Source organism: Terrapene carolina, unplaced genomic scaffold (assembly GCF_002925995.2).
Source record: "Terrapene carolina triunguis isolate 2854851 unplaced genomic scaffold, T_m_triunguis-2.0 Scaffold69, whole genome shotgun sequence".
NCBI classification, from domain to species: Eukaryota; Metazoa; Chordata; order Testudines; family Emydidae; genus Terrapene; species Terrapene triunguis.
The window spans coordinates 18183385-18204074 of NW_020664420.1; the positions used below are offsets into that span (position 1 = coordinate 18183385).

At 41.7% G+C, this 20690-nt stretch overlaps 1 protein-coding gene across 1 annotated transcript in view; it reads right to left on the reverse strand.

The window, feature by feature from the left end:
• LMBRD2 (LMBR1 domain containing 2) overlaps nucleotides 1–20673 on the reverse strand; it is a 46378-nt gene extending 25705 nt beyond the window's left edge. The window contains exons 1-7 of the mRNA XM_026649047.1: nucleotides 20431–20673; nucleotides 9436–9665; nucleotides 8776–8873; nucleotides 4691–4786; nucleotides 3525–3692; nucleotides 2499–2709; nucleotides 543–617 (exon numbers count right to left, since the gene is read on the reverse strand). Of these exons, the coding sequence (XP_026504832.1) occupies nucleotides 543–617; nucleotides 2499–2709; nucleotides 3525–3692; nucleotides 4691–4786; nucleotides 8776–8873; nucleotides 9436–9609 (822 nt within the window). The 5' untranslated portion in view covers nucleotides 9610–9665; nucleotides 20431–20673. The remainder of the gene's footprint in view (nucleotides 1–542; nucleotides 618–2498; nucleotides 2710–3524; nucleotides 3693–4690; nucleotides 4787–8775; nucleotides 8874–9435; nucleotides 9666–20430) is intronic.
• Between the last annotated feature and the right edge of the window lie 17 nt (nucleotides 20674–20690).

Below are 20690 nucleotides of genomic sequence, written 5' to 3' on the forward strand. Positions count from 1 at the left end.
AAATGCAGAGCCCCCCGGACCAGTGGCCAGGACCCAGGCAGTGTGAGTGCCACTGAAAATCAGCTCGCATGCCGCCTTTGGCACACGTGCCATAGGTTTCCTACCCCTGATACACACCATAGTACACAGATGTCATTGCATAGAGAGGTGGACTCTCATAAACAAGAAAATTATAAATTATAACTCAAGTGTTAGGTCAGCAGATCATCAAGATAAAAATCTTTTTTAAAAAGTTACATTATGTTCAAAAATGCTGTGTGCTTGCTTTCCATATTCTAGAAAAAGTCCTAATACTATAAACAGAATCCCAATTTAATAATTTCACCTTTCATAACAACATAATTAGGACTGCTGGTGTTCAACTGAGCTTTTAAGAATAACAGCTTTCAAAAGGTTTTCATTTATTGAAACAAAATAAACCACAAGAAAAGAAATTCTAACATTGGATGAGAATCTTAAAGGGGCTAAAAAGTCAGGTTTTGATATGTTCAGGAACTTACAAAAGAGCAAGAATCTCTAAAACGGTAGAATTCATTAATTACCTTTTTCAATATTGTATCAACACATTTTCTCAAAGGGTGATTATACTTGATACTCTCATTCACTTTACGGACTTCCTGTTTAAAAAACAAAAAAACAAAAACAAAACCAACAGAACTCACAAACATTACATGTCATTTCAGTGTATAAAGTGGCTAAAAGCTCTTAAGTGGAAATTTTATGTGACCCACTAGAGGTCCTTGCCAACCCAAATGATTCCTTGGTAAGAAGTTTCAAAATTTTTAAAGAATGTTGCTGACCTACAAACGCTACTGATGGTCTGTTTTGAAGCAGGCACATTGAGGGGAAAATGCATTTTATTTAATTGTTGTGGTGACTCACATGGGAAGTAAACTTGGAAGTGGCAGAAAGTGACTCATCAAAGGTTCCTTCAGAGAATCCCCTTGTTGCCATTAAGGATCTTTTGAATATCCTGTAATCCCTCTGCCTAGGTATTGCCCTCTAATCTCTGGTTGCCACATTTCAGAGAACGTTTGACAAGCATCAATAATAGCTGAGTATATGGAAGATGCTGCCTATCACACAGGCAAGTTTTGTCACAGCTGTTTCCAGCCAAGAACTCAGTGATGCACCAGTCTTGGACAGGTCAAAGAGATGGGGGAGAATCAGATATCTTCCTCCATCCTATTGGAAATGCAGGAGATAACTATTTTATGAGAGTTTACTCAAGGATCTGGGTGTTTTCTGTGCTCCTACAGGAAGACTGAAATCTACAGTTCTTCTGGTGTATAAGTGACAAGTTTATCTGGAGATCTATAGTTGAATTCTTTGAGATGGTGTCAGCACTGTTTGAGGTCACAGTTATCACTGCCCTTGAGAATTTCACCAATGTCAAAGAACGTATATCATGTGAATCTCAAATTTCCAAGGCATAGTGCATTCACTTTCAGAATAAGTTCATAAAATTTCAAACCTTAAAATCACAACAAGCTTTCAGATACTAGACATTTTAGCACTGGTTTTACTTTCTAGAACTAATGATACCCTGAGTGTTGTAGTCCTTGTGGGTTGCAGATACTGGACCTCAAAATCTGTCAGCAATCCCTCCAGCCAGGAGTGCTTTTTAGGCCATAGACTATGATTGAATATAGGAAGTTCTAAAGGCTCAGAGAGAGTGTAATTTTCAGTTCATAAATCTGCAAAATTTGTCAGTATCTCTGTCACCAAAACATCCCCAGAATAAGGAGATGAAGTTTCTGCTGCCATTTTATCATACCCCATATATATGTAGGAAGAGTTACCATACAATACAAATCCCCACAAGTGTCGAATGCATAATTTTATGGTCATGGGCACTAGAACAGGACAGTAAATACTAGTTGTTGAATTTGTTTGATTCACACTTTGTTCTTACTAGAAGATTTGATTCTATTGCTCAGTGGCAAATCATAGGAATGAAGAATAATGGTAGTGCATTTCTCAGGAGAATCTCTTTGGAAAACAAATATACCTTCTGTTCACTCGTCAAAAAGAAGTATAAATAGAACCAAGAAACAGATCCTGAATCTCTTATTACAAGATAGATTTTTAAGAAGGAAAGTTTTTAAGTAGTGCACAGAAGTGTAAACAGTGTAAGCTGCATGAGCATTAATGGGGTCTGTGCACTAAATCTTCATGCATGCACCCCTTATTGATCAGCATTGTTCCAAGAGTCAACACTTGATGATTGCTGTTCTCATTGCTGACATACCATATCAAATTACCACCATGTAGCAGTTTGTAAGCTCTTCAGATCAGATACTGTTTTTACTTCTGATTTTATACAATACCTAGCACCCCGACTGGGGATCTCTGGGCACTTCCATAATTTCATGACAGTAGCTTTCTAAAGTAGGCTCATGTTACTTAAGATGTACCTCCTTTTGAGGAAGTGGAATTGAAGATGAATAATTAAACCTTCACTACTTTATACTTCTTAATTAAATTAGCTAGTTCACCTCCATAATATCCTCTAAGTTCTCCTCTGCATCTGCTTTTTCAGTCATCAGTTTGGCAACCTTGAAATAAGTCTTCATAAGAAGGTACCCCCTTTTTGCTCCATTCCAGTGAGAACGTGGAATTTCCACCAAACCATACCCCAACAACAACACAAGAAGGAAAAGACCCCAGGTGTTGGCAGCTGCTATCCCAATTGTCTGAAGCTGGTTCCTAAAACAGAAGAGTGACCACCAGTAAGTAATTACGTTTTCACAGACACAGAAAAAGCCACCAAGAAACTTCTGCCTTTAAGGAGCAACCTGAGTGCTGTTCACCAGGTGCACCCATACAGAGTGCTGACAGGCAGACAATACTGGGAAAAACAACATACAAGAGCCACCTCTTTCCTGCCTCTGAAGCTTAGGGGGCGGGGGCATGCAGGGGGCAAAGAATAAATCAGAAAACCCAGCAGCAAACCTGCTGGAGCAATAGACTACCATGCCAGAGACGATGGTAGAGGTTTATATTAATTTGTACTATTTTCCATATATTCAAGTGTCTTTTTTAATGCTAGCAAGTTTCTTTGTAAATACTACATTTCAGGATTTGAAAAGACATTTATTGATTGAAGTCTTCCATTTCAAAGTTAACTGCAGATAAAGTCCCAGATCAAAAATTTAAATGTGATCCCAGAAATGTTTAAACAGACAATACTACCACAAGCCTTTCTAATGACAGTCTTCCTAAAAATACCTGACCAATAAAAGTTTTTCCAGAAATGCCATCTGAAAAGCAAGTGCTAGAGAGAAAACATTGGAAATCAGACTAAACCATATACAAATTACACATACACACACACACACACACACACACACACACTTTTCCTGAAAAAAAATCAATAGAAATAGTAGTATATTCAGGGAAAATCTAGAGCAAATCAGAATTCTAGGTTAGATTAGTACTGCCCAACTTCTCCATTGCAGGGATATTGTGAGAAATACAAACACATTTTAAAGAACAAATACTTACAATAGTATTACTCTTACCATTGTAGATTGAAATTTGGATTTACAGCCACATATATTAAAAATGCTCCAAAAATCAGCAAGTAAGTGCCATAATAGATTGCATTCTCAATCAATGCAGTTTTAATCTTTCCAGTAATGGAGAACCCTCCTGATCTAGCATACGACTGCATGAAAGGTAAGAGTATCCTAGAACCAAACAAAAATACATTAATGATGTAACATTTTTCCATTTTACCTTATTTGCCAATTTTCACTTGCAGAGTTCTCCTAGCAAAACCTGTTACCTATTACATTTGTGTTCTCTTTAGATACACCTAGTTGACAGTAAACCTTGAAATAACTTGTGTTTAGATTAAGATTTATAGACAGCTTTAGTATGAAGAACGACCACTTATGAGAGCACTACAGGCTTTGCTCCTCTTGGTCATAGTTTCACATTAATACACTACCCAATGTATCTAAAACAAGGCATATGCATATTGCTTTCCCTTTAAACATATTTGTCGTGGCTACTGCAGGCATGTGCCTTCTCTTATATAGCTTTCAAGTTCCCCAAGTCCTTTTTATAGCCTCTCATAATGATGAAATGTAGGATTTGTTCTTTACACACATTTCTTGGAAGAATTCACCCTAAAAAAAGAGAACACTGCTGAACAGAGAGACCTTGTAACATTTTGCTCCTGGGCAGTAATGGTTTTGTTTGTTTGCTTGTTTTGTTCTGTGCTAAGATTATCTCTCTGACTCAGAATATTAGATATAGATTGTGGAGCTTGCTCCCCCAAGAGTATACAGAAGCAATAACAGCAGAGAATGAAAGAACATTTTTATGAGCATCAGAATGTTCCTTACACTGGCCACTCTGTTTGCTAAACCAAAACTCTTTAATTTTGGACTTAATACAAGACAAATATACTTAACTAAGTTTTACTATCAGTACTTTGGTTTTTAATTGGATATATTCCTCATTAAATCCCCATTAGTTAATGGGAGTTAAACATGTTTAAATGCTTTACGGAAACTATAATGTTGTAAGGTATTTGATTTCAAAACAATTTTCTTTTGCCAGACCATCAGATAATGTAAAAATCTTTCAGAACGAAATCTTAAAAAGGTATTGTAAATCCTAGTAACTTTTATTTTCACAATATATATTGTGGTCTTTGCCATCTATTTGCCTCACTTACCAGGTTAAGAACTGTGATGTCCAGTATACTACACGCCAGAAGATTGGCATAATTCCATCAGGGATATAACTCCATGGTTTGAAACACTTATGTTTTCTGTAAAAAAGTCAGAGAGCCACATGTTAATTGTAAAATCTAAATATCATAATATTCATCACTTCTATCCAGAAACTATTTTCAGTCTTGCCACTGAAGAATACTGTTTTAATTAAATGTTTTTGCACGACTAACATGTTTCGTAAGAGATTTAGTTTATAGCCCACTTTAAAATTATGCTGATAAAAATACTGGCACCACAAACAGCACATATCTGGTTAGGACAATTTCTCTTAAGGGGGAAAAAAAAAAGGGTAGTCCCGACTGGCATTCTATCAGAGACTCACCAGAAGTCAACTAGTAAGGCAATTTTTTTGGTTGTGTTCAGTAAAGCATGTTCATATTTTTCTTACATAGAATGTTTCTTTTTCAGAGAACAAGATCTTAGGAAAGAAAGAGCCAAACTGAAAAAAAGTAAATGGTTGTTTTCCCTTCTATTTATTATATAATTATGTCGGGGGGTGGGATTTTCAAAAACACCTAAAGGTGTAGGCGTCCAACTCCCATTAACTTTCAATGGAAGTTGGGTGCATAACTTCCTTAGAAGCTTTTGAAAATTCTACCCAGAGCAGTTAGTAGTAACAGAGCAGTTACCTAAGTATTTCCATTATAACTCAGTTTGAGAGTCACTCATCTTTACAAAAAAAACTTTCACTCAATGGGCTGATACTTTCCAAATCTAGTCTTTGCCTGAAAAAGCTGGGAAGTTTGAGCAAAACCACCCAAGCTGCTGAGTACAAGGAGTGTGAAAAACAAATGCTTCTAATCACCAACACATTCCTCATTACAGAATAACTTTATCTGCTTGTGTATCCAAGCAGTAGGAACAGAAGGGATAAGAAAGTTACTGTTTGACAGAGATAGCAGTTATTGAGAAGTGTTTTGGAGTGTTCCAGTGAAAAGTTGGTTTTGATTTGCCAGTTATGAGCAATTTGCACATGTAGAGTAGTTTAATCAGAGATATATTTAATGATCTGCCAATGTCTCAAACTAAGGTAGGCTGAATGACTAACATGATTGCAGACTAAAACAAGTTATATTTAGTTAATGTCTGTGTTTTGTGCAAAACAAATTTGAAGGAAAGCTAGCCAAAGACTCAAAAAGTAAAAGCAAAATTTTTTTAAGTATATATCAGAAGCAGGAAGCCTGCTAAACAACCAGTGGGGCCACTGGACAATTGAGATGCTAAAGGAACACTCAACGAAGATAAGGCCATTGAGGAGAAACCAAATTAATTCTTTGCATTGGTCTTCATGGCTGAGAATAAGAGGGAGATTCCCAAACCTGAGCCATTCTTTTTAGGTGACAAATCTGAGGAGCTATCCAAGATTGAGGTATCATTAGAGGAGCTTTTGTAACAAATTGATAAATTAAACAGTAATAAGTCATCAAGACCAAATGGTATTCACCCAAGAATTCTGAAGGAACTCAAATGTGAAATTGCAGAACTACTAACCATGGTATGCAACTTATTATTTAAATCAGCTTCTGTACCAAATGACTCGAGGATGCCAATTTTTAAAAAAGGTTCCATAGGTGATCCTGGCAATTACAGGCCAGTAAGCTTAACTTCAGGACCAGACAAATTGGTTGAAACTATAGTAAACAGAATTATCAGACATATAGATGAACATGATTTGTTGGGGGAAGAGTCAACAGGTTTTCTGTAAAGGGAAATCATGCCTCACCAATCTACTAGAATTTCTTGAAGGGGTCAACAAGCATGTGGAAAAGTGGATATAGTGTGCTTAGATTTTCAGAAAGCCTTTGACAAGATCCCTCACCAAAGGCTCTTAAGCAAAGTAAGCTGTCATGGGATAAGAGGGAAGGTCCTCTCAGGGATCGGTAACTGGTTAAAAGATAGTAAATGAAGAGTAGGAATAAATGGCCAGTTTTCAGAATGGAGAGAGGTAAATAGTGGTGTCCCCCAGGGGACTATACTGGGACCAATACTATTCAATATATTCAGAAATTATCTGGAAAAAGGGGTAAACAGTAGGTGGAAAAATTCACAGATGATACCAAAATACTCAAGAAAGTTAAGTCCAATGCTGACTGCAAACAGTTCCAAAGGGATCTCACAAAACTGAGTGATTGGGCAACAAAATGGCAGATGAAATTCAATGTTGATAAATGCAAAGTAATGCACACTGGAAAACATAATCCCAATTATACATGTAAAATGATCGGGTCTAAATTAGCTGTTACCACTCACAAAAGAGATCTTGGAGTCATTGTGGATAGTTCTCTGAAAAGATCCACTCAGTGTGCAGTGGCAGTCAAAAAAGCTAACAGAATGTTGGGAATCGTTAGGAAAGGGAGAGATAAGACGATAGAAAATATCATATGGCCTCTATATAAATCCATAGTGTGCCCACATATTGAATACTGCTTGCAGATCTGGTCGCCTCATCTCAAAAAGATATATTGGAATTGGAAAAGGTACAGAAAAGGGCAACAAAAATGATTAGGGGTAGGGAACAGCTTCCATATGAGGAGAATTTAATAAGACTTGGACTTTTCAGCTTGGAAAAGACACAACTAAGGGGGGATATGATTGAGGTCTATAAAATCATGACTGGTGTGGAGAAATAAAGAAGTGTTATTTATTCCTTCTCATAACACAAGAACTGGGGGCCACCAAATGAAATTAATAGGAAGCAGCAGGTTTAAAAAACAAACAAACAGAAGTATTTCTCCACACAACGCACAGTCAACCTCTGGAACTCTTTGCCAGAAGATGTTGTGAGAGCAAAGACTATAACAGGGTTCAAAAAAGAACTAGATAAGTTCATGGAGGTTAGATCCATCAATGCAAAACCATGCTCTAAAGTGTCCTTAGTCTCTGTTTGCCAGAAGCTGGGAATGGGTGATGGGGGATGGATCACTTGATGATTATGTATCCTGTTCATTCCCTCTGAAGCACCTGGCATTGGCCACTGTCGGAACACAGGATACTGGACTATATGGACCATTGGTCTGACCCAGTATGGCCGTTCTTATGTACAGTGTACTACAGTAAAAAGATATGATAGTGGTTTATTTAAAGTTGTAGAAGAGATCGTAGGATAATGCATTATTTGAGAAATAGAAAGTCTTATAATTTAAGACTGTTGAGCAATGCATACCCATCAAGGGGAAAAGAGTTGTGCATGCCACCTTAATGCTGGTATTTCCTGACTTTTCGGTGTTAAACAACCTTAATATTCTCCACTTTGGGGTGATGAAATAATAAAAATTTTGCACATACACATCAATTTGCATCCTAGAATCTCAAAACAGCTTACTGACAATTAACTAAGCCTCACGTCTCTGTGAGACAAGGAAGAGTATTACATTATTTTTTCAAACATGGATATAAAACACAAAGGTTAAGAAATTTGTTTATGGTCAAATGGGGAAAAAGACAGAAAGAGATCTGGATTTTATAATTTCAGTGCTCCTATCATCATACTACAACCAGCAGACGGATATAGAGCACCTGAGATAACTTTTGAGTTGTTTGAAATTTACAGAGGTTTACAGTCTTGGAGATAACTAATACATATACTAACGAAAGACTGTGTGTCTCTGAAGCACACTCTCATGGTCAAAAACTGTAATAAGCATTAGGTCTGTGGAATAAAGAAAGAAATTCACAAAAGCACCTCTCTTGGCATATTCAAATTCCTTCTAAAAACCTCAGTTCTCTTGTCTTGCCTATGACAAAGTAGGAGGAGGAAAGATAACAAAATTAAAAACAATTAAAAATAAACAAAAATAGAAGCACTGAGAGCTGCAGATATATTAATCACAAGATCTTATGGTCATGTTTGTCCTTCCTCACAACATTGCCTGTTAACAGCTTTCAATCACCATGTCATGTTCAATTTAGAGTGCACTCTCTCCAGCACAGGTACTAGTTCTTTATTTGCACATTTTTGCTTACTTAAAAAGTATGCTAATGCTTTTAACATTTTGATGCAGAAAAATAAGATTGTTCTTAATACCTTGGAGCGGAAGTAGGGTAAGATCCATTGACGTTGTTGTTGCTGCTGCTTTCTGGTGGGCTGGAGTTAACAGCAAGTTTGCATCGATTGTATATAGTCTAGAAGACAATGAAATAATCATGTAAAAAACTATTAGAACAAGGTGAAATAGTTATTGAAGAAAAACAAGAATAGGGATACAAATCAAATTTGGCACCAAAGTTCAATGCTAATGTTTCCATGGCTTTTCACCTTTAATTCTAGTAAGGCATGTTTAAAAAAAAAAAAAAAAAATCCCTACAGTATTTGCATCCCAGCACTTAACTAGTGCATAAAAAAATTAAGATTGAAACTGATGAAAAACTGACTAGAAAAAATAGAATGAAATAAATTAGTTCATTGTTCAAGCTGAGAGAAATACTAAAAGTAACAGCATAAATAATGAATTTTAAAATTCAATTCACTTATTTTTAAATATGATTTTTAACTTGACAGAGCTAACAGCACATTTTATTCAATTTTACAATTTTTAAAAGATCCCTTTCAGTGAAAATTCTTTGTCTTATAAAGATATTTTCTACTGATTTATACAACTGTATTCTTAGTATGTAGTGTATTTTGTGATTTTCTTTTTAAACAGAGCAATAACGTACTAAGTTTTACAAAAATGGAAAATCTTACCGTACTAACATCCAGAGGCAATATAAATACTATAAGAAAGCAGAGATACCAAGCCAGTAGTGTTGCTATGATCACAAGTCTATGTTGTTTCTTGAAGTCTCCATACCGATGAAGTATGAATAAAGCCAGAAAAAAGACAAATATTATCTCGATACCCAAAGCTGCTCCACTCATTATTATATATTCACTCCAACCAGCCAATGCAGCTCACTTATGAAAGTGGATCATAACTGTAAGACAAAAAACACATTTCATTACATTAAAACAGAGGTCCTCAAACTGTGGGGCATGCCCCCCTAGGGGGTAGCGGAGTGGCCAGCCAGCCCCCACAGGGGGAGGGGAAGGAGCGCCACCTAGCCCCACTCCACTCCCAGCTCTGCTCTGGCCCCACCCTCAACCTGGGCCACGGCTCCATTCCTGGCCCCTTTACCCTATTTCACGCCGTGCCCCCACCCCAAGCCATGGCCCTGCTCCTGGGTCCAGGGAGGAGGGGGAGTGTGGACAAGGGTAAGAGAGGATGCAACCCTGAAAATTTGGGGACCACTGCATTAAAACCTCTGGAAGATACGTATGAAATAAATGAGCACTGAATGCTCAAAATGTGTTTCTGTGGAAGCTTACTGACACGCACTTTTTAAGTTTATATACGAACAGCTTAGATGATTCATCTGACTTTCAGAAGGGTACTGTTTTTCACTTAATTTTCCATATAGTTTTATTGAGGCAGGTGACCAAGTCATCTGTCCAAAAAATTACATGGTGAGTCAATGGCACAATTGGTACTGGACACTAAGATCCACCTGGCTCACAGTCCTTTACTATAATCACAAGATAACACATTGTCCCACAGTTCTGTTAGCAAAAAATAATGCATTCCTCCAGTCACATTTTGTAATATATTTATAAGGCTCCCCCTCCTCTACCTTCGTGGTCTCAAGTACTTGATATCAGATAGCATGAGTGACAACTTCCTGTTCACTGGATGAGCATATAGCCCTAACTTTTCAATTCGATCAACAGCAGTAACAATCCAATATGAAATTATTCTCTTATTTCTAACAGTAAAACATACTATTTTACCATTATTTATTTCTTCCATAAGAAACTAGATAGCTTGAACAAAGAAAAAAGATTTGGTAAGATACCAATTTAATTTTCAGCAAGATATTGAGAATTTTATTTAATTAATGATATATACCTTGATTGCGTATTTAGTTATTTACTAGCGAGACAAGGTGGGTGAGGTAATATCTCTTTTTGGACCAACTTTTGTTGATGAGAAAGAGAAGTTTTGAGCTTACACAGAGCTCTTCTTCAGATCTGGGAAACGTACTCAGTGCTTGTCTACATTTATAATGCTGCCGGAGTGCAGCTGCACTGATACAGTTGTGCTGCTGTAGCGCTTCAGTGAAGCCACTACCTATGCCAATGGGAGAACTGCTCCCATCAGCGTAGGTACTCCACCTCCCCAAAAGGTGGTAGCTATATTGACGGGAGAAGCCTTCCCATCAACATAGCGCTGTCTACTCCGGGGTGGGGTGGGGTGGGGGGTATTAGTTAGGTTGGTGTGACTACGTCACTCATGGGTGTGAATTTTCCATACCCCTGAGCGACAGTTATACCAACATATGTTTGTAGTGTAGACCCGCGTTTTTCAAATTTCGGGTCGCGACCCAGTACTGGGTCACAGCATGTCAGGCACTGGGTCACTCTGGTCAGCACTGCCGACTGGGACATTAAAAGTCCCGTCGGCGGTGCTGCCCAGCTAAGGCATGCTAGTGCCTATCTTTTCCGACACTGCGCTGTGCCCCGGAAGCGGCCAGCAACGGGTCTGGCTTCTAGGCAGGGGAGCCACGGGACTCCGCGTGCTGCCCCTGCCCTGAGCACTGCAAGAACTAGGGGTCACCAAATGAAATTGATAGGAAGCAGGTTTAAAACAAACAAATGGAAGTATTTCTCCACACAACGCACAGTCAACCTCTGGAACTCTTTGCCAGAAGATGTTGCGAAAGCAAAGACTATAACAGGGTTCAAAAAAGAACTAGATAAATTCATGGAGGATAGGTCCATCAATGGCTATTAGCCAGGATAGGCAGGGATGCAAAACCATGCCCTAAAGTGTCCCTAGTCTCTGTTTGCCAGAAGCTGGGAATGGGCGACAGGGGATGGATCACTTGATGATTATCTGTCCTGTTCATTCCCTCGGGGGCACCTGGCATTGGCCACTGTCGGCACAAAGGATACTAGACTATATGGATCATTGGTCTGACCCAGTAGGGCCGTTCTTATGTACAGTGTACTAAAGTAAAAAGATGTGATAGTGGTTTATTTAAAGCTGTAGAAGAGATAGTAAGATAATGGGAAGGGGGAGAAGAGAGGGGGAGTCTAGGAGCGAGACCAGCTGCTGGCTGCTTCCGGGGTGCAGCGAGGTCTGCGGTGCCAAGATGGGTGGGAAGCCTGCCTCTGCACCCGGGCTACGCCGCTCACTGGGAGCCGCTGGCGGTAAGTCCACGCCCCAACCCTGTGCCCCCCCCAAACCTGGAATCCTCATCCCCAGCCCCATCCCAGAGCCTGCACCACCATCCCAGGGCCCTGACCCCCTTCCACACCCCCCAACCCACTGCCCCAGCCCTGAGCCCCACCAAACCCAGAACCCCTCATTTCCAGCCCCACCCTGCAGCCCTCACCCCTGCACCCCAGCCCTCTGCCCCTCCCACACCCCAAACCCCTCATCCCCAGCTCCGTTGTGTCACAGACATCAACAATTTTCTTCAACTGGGTTCCCAGAAAAAAAGTTTGAAAACCACAGGTGTAGGCCACGGTTCAGAGTGTTATAGCTAAATACAAGGTGGAACAGATTGTTTAGCATAACTATTTAACACATATTCCAAGGGACCAATCAAGGTGAAGCGGCCCGTTAACATCCCTTCAGTCAAAGAAAAGGAAAGGGGCGGGGGGGAAATGGGTGTGGGAGTTGTTAGTGGGTTATAGATTGTTGTAATAAGCGATAAATCTACTGTTTATATTCAGTCCATGATTTTTTTTGTGTCTAGCAAAGTCACGAATTTAAGTTCCCAGGCTCTTCTTTTGAAAGTGTTGTGCAAGTTTCCTTTGGGGATGAGGACAGATATGTCAGATATAGAGTGGTGACTTTGGGAAGTGTTCACCCTTAGGTGATGTGGTGTTTTTGTCTTTTATCATCTTCGTTTATGAGTTCATTCGAGAGCACAGTGATTGTCTTGTTTCACCCACATAGTTGCTACTGGGGAATTTAGTGCACTGGATGAGGTACACCACACGTTGTGATAGGCATGTATAGGACCCATGGATCTTGAAAGGTGTGTTCTGGGGGTGTTAATCATTGTAGCAGTGGAGATACATCTCCAGGTTTTGTATCTTGTTCTGGCAGGGCCTGGTGCCACTTTGAGTTGGTGTGTGCTGGTCTCTGGGGAGCTTACTTCTGGGATGAACTTGGGGTGGGGTGGGGGTGGGGTTGTCTGAAGGCCAGAAGAGCGGATTCAGGAAAGATTTATTTCAGGATGGGGTTCCTATCAAGTATGGGTTGTAGTAGTTTGATGATACCCTCTATGGGTTCCAAGTGGGGTGATAGGTAACAACTAGAGGTGTGCAGTCATAGTGTTCCCCCCCCCCATATTGAAGCAGGTCCTCTCGGGGTATTTACTCTAATTTAATGGAGTAGCATTACTTTTTACCAATATCTGTGTTTGCTCACTGATGCTTACGGGTTTTAATACAATGGAAAAATCTACAATGTTCATCATATGTAATTTCAGGACAAGAAAAAAAAAACGCAACATGATAGCACTTAAAATTTAAAATCCTTCCTTCTCTATGATGCTCTTCTACCCTGTCTTCAAACACAACTGTCCCTTAAGAACATAAGAACAGCCATACTGGGTCAGACCAAAGGTTCATCTAGCCCAGTATCCTGTCTTCTGACAGTGGCCAATGACAGTGCCCCAGAGGGAATGAACAGAACAGGTAATCAAGTGATCCATCCCCTGTCACCCATTCCCAGCTTCTGGCAAACAGAGGCTAGGGCAGGGGTGGGCAAACTACAGCCTGCATCCGGCTGGTCAGATGTTTTAATCTGGCCCTCGAGCTCCTGCTGGGGAACGGAGTCAGGGGCTTGGGAAGCAGCTGGCATGTCCCTCCTCCGGCTCCTACGCGTAGGGGCAGCCAGGGGGCTCCACACACTGCCCCCACCCCAAGCCCCACCTCCGCAGCTCCCATTGGCTGGGAATCGTGGCCAATGGGAGCCGCACCTGCGGACAGGGCAGCATGCAGAACTGCTTGGCCATGCCTCCGTGTAGGAGCTAGAGGGGGAACATGCCACTGCTTCTGGGAACTGCTTGAGGTAAGTGCCGCCAGAAGCCTTCACCCCTGAGCCTTCACCCGAGCCCCCCCACACCCTCAACCCCCTGCCCCATCCCGCCCTCCGAACCCCTCAATCCCAGCCCAGAGCCCCCTCCTGTACCCCAACCCCCACATCCACGGCCCCACCCAGAGCCCACACCCCCAGCCGAAGCCCTCATCCCCTTCCCCAGCCGTGAGTCCCCTCCAGCACCCTAAACTCCTCATTTCTGGCCCCACCACAGAGCCCGCAGCCCCAGCCGGAGCCCTCACCCCCTCCCGCTTCCCTACTCCCAATTTTGTGAGCATTCTTGTCCCATCAAACAATTTCCATACTCAGATGTGGCCCTCAGGCCAAAAAGTTTGCCCACCCTTAGGCTAGGGACACCATCCCTGTCCATCCAGGCTAATAGCCATTGATAGACCTATCCTCTATGAACTTATCTAGTTCTTTTTTGAAGGCTTTTATAGTCTTGGCCTTCACAACATCCTCTGCCAAGAAGTTCCACAGATGGACTGTGCGTTGTGTGAAAAAAATACTTCCTTTTGTTTGTTTTAAATCTGCTGCCTATTAATTTCATTTGGTGACCCCTAGTTCTTGTGTTATGAGAAGGAGTAAATATCACTTCCTTATTTACTTTCTCCACACCAATCATGATTTTATAGACCTCTATTATATCCCCCACTAGTAGTCTCTTTTCCAAGCTGAAAAGTCCCAATCTTATTAATCTCTTCTCATGTGGCAGCTGCTCCGTACCCCTAATCAATTTTGTTGTCGTTTTCTGAACCTTTTCCAATTCCAGTATATCTTTTTTGAGATGAGGCAACCACAACCACATGCAGTATTCAAGATGTGGGTGTACCATGGATTTATATAGAGGCAATATGATATTTTCGGTCATCTTATCTATCCCTTTCCTAATGATTCCCAACATTCTGTTCCCTTTTTTGGCTGCTGCTGCAGACTGAGTGAACTATCCACAATGACTCCAAGATCTCTCTCGAGTGGTAAAGGCTAATTTAGACCCCATCATTTTATATGTATAGTTGGGATTATGTTTTCCAATGTGCATTACTTTGCATTTATCAACATTGAATTTCATCTACCATTTTGTTGCCCAGTCACCCAGTTTTGAGAGATCCTTTTGTAGCTCTTCACAGTCTGCTTGGGACTTAACTATATTGAGTAATTTTGTCCCTTACATTCATTTATCTTTTTTTTGCTGCACTCTTTTCCCAATTACTTATTCTATGTTATAGGAAGGCATCAATATGATGCCATGTGATGGAAGTTGTTTTTACAGTTTTTTTTTTTTAAATCTAGAATGTTACACACACAAAACCTACAATAAAAGAACACTGAGGTTGCAAAGACAAAAGTTACTCAAAAGTTATGAAATGCAGAATTAAGGTTCTATGGAACCTTAATTTGGCCCTTTATACATATGCATTATGACAGTTTTTAATTACATTATCACATACTACTTTGAGACAGGACTCCTGTCTCATTCACTGAACATAGGGTACTCACTATTCAATATTTTGTTTTCTCCTTGTTCAATGTGTGGCCCAGGCCTTACTGCACATTATTCAATGCTGCTTTGAAGACATAATTATTGATTTCTTCATGGGCTTTTCTAAGGCACTCATCACTATATTATCTGAGTGCTTCACACACATTAAGTTGTTTTCATAACACTCTTGTGAGATGCCTGGGTATTATTATCTCACTTTACCAACGTGGGAGGCAGAGGCAGATTAAAGTCAAAAGTGTCAACTAATTTTGGGTGTCCTCATTGAGACATCTAGGATCTGATTATAAAGCATTTTAAATGCCCAAAGCACAACTCCCCCTGACTTCAGTTATGCACTCACTGTTTCAGCACTTGTGCAAATCAGACCCTAAGGTTTCAACTTGGACACCCTGAAAATGAGAAACAAAATTAGTGACCATGTGGGAAAAGTTTGGTTTAAATGACTTGCGTAGCATCACCCAGGAATTCTGTGGCAGGAGCAGGGAAAGAATCCAATTCTCCAGAGCAGCATTTAACTGCTTAACCATGAGACCATCCTTTCTCTTCCTGCAAGCCCTTTCCCCATTCACTACACACCTTCTGCAGTGAATTAAGCAGATGTCCTATGGACAACTGTCTCCTTCACTATATAACCCTGATTCTTCCTGTCACTAAGTAAGACGGGGTCCTGTGGAAAATATCATAGAATCATAGGACTGGAAGGGACCTCAAAAGGTCTTCTAGTCCAGTCCCCTGTACTCAAGGTAGGACAAAGCATTATCTAGACTATCCCTGAGAGGTGTTTGTCTAATCTGATCTTAAAAACCTGCAATGATGGTGATGCCACAACCCCTAGGCAATTTGTTCCTGTGCTTAATTACCCTGACAGGAAGTTTTTCTTTATGTCCAACCTAAACCTCCCTTGCTGCAATTTAAGCCCATTGCTCCTTGTCCTATCCTCAGAAGTTAATAAGAACAATTTTTCTCCCTCCTCCTTGTAACCACTTTTTATGTACTTGAAAACTGTTATGTCCCCCCTCAGTCTTCTCTTCTCTAGACTAAACAAACCCAATTTTTTCAGTCTTTTCTCATAAGTCACGTTTTCTAGACCTTAATAATTTTTGTTACTTTTCTCTGGACTTTCTCCAATTTGCCCACATCTTTCCTGAAATATGGTGCCCAGAACTGGACACAATACTCCAATAGAGGCCTAATCAGCATGGAGTAGAGCAGAATTACTACTTCTTGTGTCTTGCTTACAACACTCATGCTAATACAACCCAGAATGTTTGCTTTTTTTGTGCAAGTGTTTCAGTGTTGACTCATATTTAGCTTGTGATCCACTAGGATGCCCAGATCCCTTTCTGCAGTACTTCCTAGGGAGGGAGCATCACCTCCACCCCCTGACTCACCTCAGCAGGCCACCCAGCCTGTCTAGGTTAATCATAGAATATCAGGGTTGGAAGGGACCTCAGGAGGTCCCTCAAAGCAGGACCAATCCTTTTAGTATAGCCCTGTTCTTGGTTTCTCATTTAAGAGGCATCGGTCACTGTTCAGAGAAACTGCAGCAGTATTTCTCCTCAGTGGTACAGCAAAGGCCACCCACTCTCAGGCTTCCAGTTACTCAGCCATTGCACTTTTGGGTAAAGACCCACATCTCACTCCCTTCTGATTGGGGTATTACCAGACAGCACAGTCCCCTGCCTTCACTGTGTTATTCCCAGCAGAGACAGTCTGCCCAAGCACAGTGTGACTGCCCATAGTTATTGATGTCACACACCTCTTTTCATGCAAGCCTCGTTTATTATTAGGCTAAAAGCACTAGAGAGAACACATTAAAAACAATAGAAGAAGCTACACATATGCTAATAAGCTTACCAGACATCACCTGATCTCTAACATCTATGCATCTGAAGAAGTGAGGTTTTTACCCACGAAAGCTTATGCCTAAATAAATCTGTTAGTCTTTAAGGTGCCACCAGACTCCTTGTTGTTTTTGATCTCTAACAGGTTCTGGCAGGAGCAGCAGTCTTTCAACACCCCACCCAAGGGGTTTACTTTATGGTCACAAATTCATCACAGTTTCAGCTCATCACAAGCCCTCCATTTTATGGGGCCTTAGTAGACCAAGTCCTTCCAATCCTAGGCCTTGGCTACACTTGCAGCTGTACAGCGCTGTGAGGTAAACCTGTCTTCGTACAGCTGAGTAGGGAAAGTGCTGCAGTCTGTCCACACTCACAGCTGCCAGCGCAGTGGCGTGGCCACACTTGCAACATTTGCAGCTGTGTTGGGAGCGGTGCATTATGGGCAGCTATCCCAGCATTCATGTGGCTGCAACGTGCTTTTCAAAACAGGGGGGTGGTGGAGTGTGACAGGGAGTGTGGGGGGAGAGAGAGTGTGCTTTTCGGAGCGTGTCAGCACTCTATTTTGCAAGTTCCGAACTCCTGGCCCCCTGCTCATTCATTCACTCACTCAAAGCAAACAGCAAACTGTTTGCTTTTTCTCTGTGGTATGAGCTTTGAAACCAGCACTTCCGCATTCCTGCAGCCGGTCACAACAATGGAGAGGATTGGCCACTTGACAAGGTGATCAGTACAGCGCTGCAGGTTGATTCCTGGTACACACTCACAGAGGAGCGTCGTAGCCACTCCGCTGTATCTCTTATGCTTCTCGGGGAGGTGGAGTACCCGCAGCAGTGTACCCAGGGAGATATAGCGCTGCCCTGCCAGTGTGGACGGGGAGTGAGTTTCAGCACTGGGGGAGGCTTTACAGCGCTGTAACTCGCAAGTGTAGCCAAGCCCCTACTCTAAGGGCTTGTCTACACCATGCAGCTTTTAGTGACAAGGCTGGGTCGTCACTAAAAGTCAATGTGTGTAAATGCTCTTTGTCAGTACTTCCAGCCCCGTAAGCGGCATTAGCTTTGTCAGCAGGAGAGCTCTCCTGCCAACAAAGCCACGTTCACACTGCCACTTGCATCGGCAAAACTTTTGTCTTGTCTTTCGGGGGCGGGGGGGGGAGCACATACCCTAAGAATTGGGGCCCTCCATGATCATCAGAGTCCTGTCCATTTGCTGAATCAAGAAGAAGGCCCTGAGCCAGTTTAAACCAGGCTATTTATCCAAAAATCCTTTCTTTGTCCGTTGGTCCCTGGAGAATCCAGTTTGAACTACTATATGCATACCTCTCCAGGGTGTCTTAAAAGGGCTGATAAAGTTAGCGACACCCTCCTGCTAGAGAACATACATACAAAGCCACAACACCACAATGTATATCAAATGTATTAACCGTAATTCAATAAGGTTTAACTAAATTCAATAAAGTTTAACTTAAGTCCATAAGGTTTGTTGGGGTATTACAGGATATTGTCAGACTGTCGCAAGTTAATTATAAACTACAGGAAAGAATAATTGCACATTAGTCTGAGAAACTTTTTTTAAAAAATCCTCAAAGAGTTCAAATCTTAATGTCTGAAGCAAGTTAAAAAGTAAATAAAAAACCACAATCTATTTCCTTATTGCATACTGCTTTATTTCCACAGAGGCAAACAAATAGTAAGTCTTTATAAGTGGGAGTTAGACAGATGGGAAATAGGAAGAGCTCTTTTACCCTTCCACATAAAATTCATGGTTTGGAGGGATAAGTTGGTAATGACTTGCACAAGATTACAACTGTTATCTTACTGTGCAATGAGATTTAACATGAACTGGACAGAGCCAACAGTTCCACATAGTTCTGTTCTTTTATGAGCTTATTAAATTTTTCTACATAATCAATCAGCCATTATAAAATGAATCCAGTAAGCAATTGATCCAGCTGGATACAATTTGTTGACTGGGAGAGAAATTGCCAAAATATATTCAAATCGGAGTCATTTCCCCCTTCATTACCAATATTAAAACATATTGTTAGGGCAAACATGATGAAAAATTGCATTACTGAAATGAAAATCTCATGAAACTCCACAAAAGGTTTTATTATGAAGGTTTTAGTAAGAACCTTGCACAAAGCCTGAATGGATGTGATTAACGATCCATTTAAAACACTTGGGTGGAGTAGCTGAGCTCTAGGAAGGTGCTTTAGAACTGCTTCTGAAAAAGCAGAAAAGCCTTTCAAAGGGAAACAGGAAAAATCCTTCTGCCAACACTGTGCCAGACTTCCTGAACCACAAACCCTCAATTTCTTGCCTGTGCTTCCCCACAGAAATATTGCTAAAGCAGACTTCTGTAGATTTTATAAATAATTAGCTATACACAATATGCTAAACTTGACTAGTCAATCACATTGTCAGTACCTTGGAGAAGAACCTAGTAATTTGTAATATGGCTAGCACAATAACTCTCTCTCTTTGGGAACGAGAAGTTGACAGTAAAGCAGAAAAGAATCTGACTGTAAGCTCCTTGGGGCAGGGATCTGTCTATTTGTCTTTAAGCATCTAACACACTTTGGGGTACAAAAATAATAAATATGTTATTCAGCAGTTGTGGGTCTTGGAAAGATAGGGAAAATTGGTCGAGGACAGCAGCATAAACACATTTATTTCTTACCTCCCAGAAAACCCTCCAAACCTATTCTGAGAGCAGACACAGCTCAGTTTTTAATGTCTCATCTGAAGGGTGCCTATTATTCAGAGTACCAGCCATTCTGAACTGTATAGGTGCCTCTTCCTTTCTGAACCCACTTTGTTTGTGGGGCCCGACATGGAAAAGAGGCCTGTCCTCTGAGCCCACAAATCACCCGGGGGGGGGGGGACAAGATATCGCCGTATCCCGGCAGCCCCCGTACACCCCCCTACGCCCCCGTGTACCCCCAAGGCCCCTACCGCCGTGCCGCCCCCGTACACTCCCTACGCCCCCGTACACCCTTCACCGCCCCCGTGTATCCCCAAGGCCCCTACCGCCGTGCTGCCCCGTACACCCTCTACGCCCCCCACTATCATGCTCCCCTGTGCCCTCTTCCCGCCCTAGTGACACAAAACTGGCCCCTCTCTCCCAAGGCCGCCCCGCACCCCTGCCCATGGCTGCTCTCTGGCCACAGCGGGACAAAGGGGGCAGCTGAGGGGGGCCGTGTCTGGGGCGATCCCTCAGGCCAAGCCACCCCGCTGACTCACCTGGGGCTGAGCCACTCTCTCAGCACCGGGGCCTCCGCCAGACTCTGCCCGTCTCCATCCTCCCCCGGCTGCGGCGGCTGCCCCGGGCGCCTGGCTCAGCGACCGATGGCCCAGGTCCGAAGCGGGGTTTCAAACTGCGCCACAACAACCGGCGACAGTTCCCTTGAGGCCCGGCTTCCTCCGTGTCACCGCGACTGGGGCAGCCGGTTCCCCAGCTGCTGACATTTCCCTTTGGCCAATCGCTCGCCGTCCAACAACGT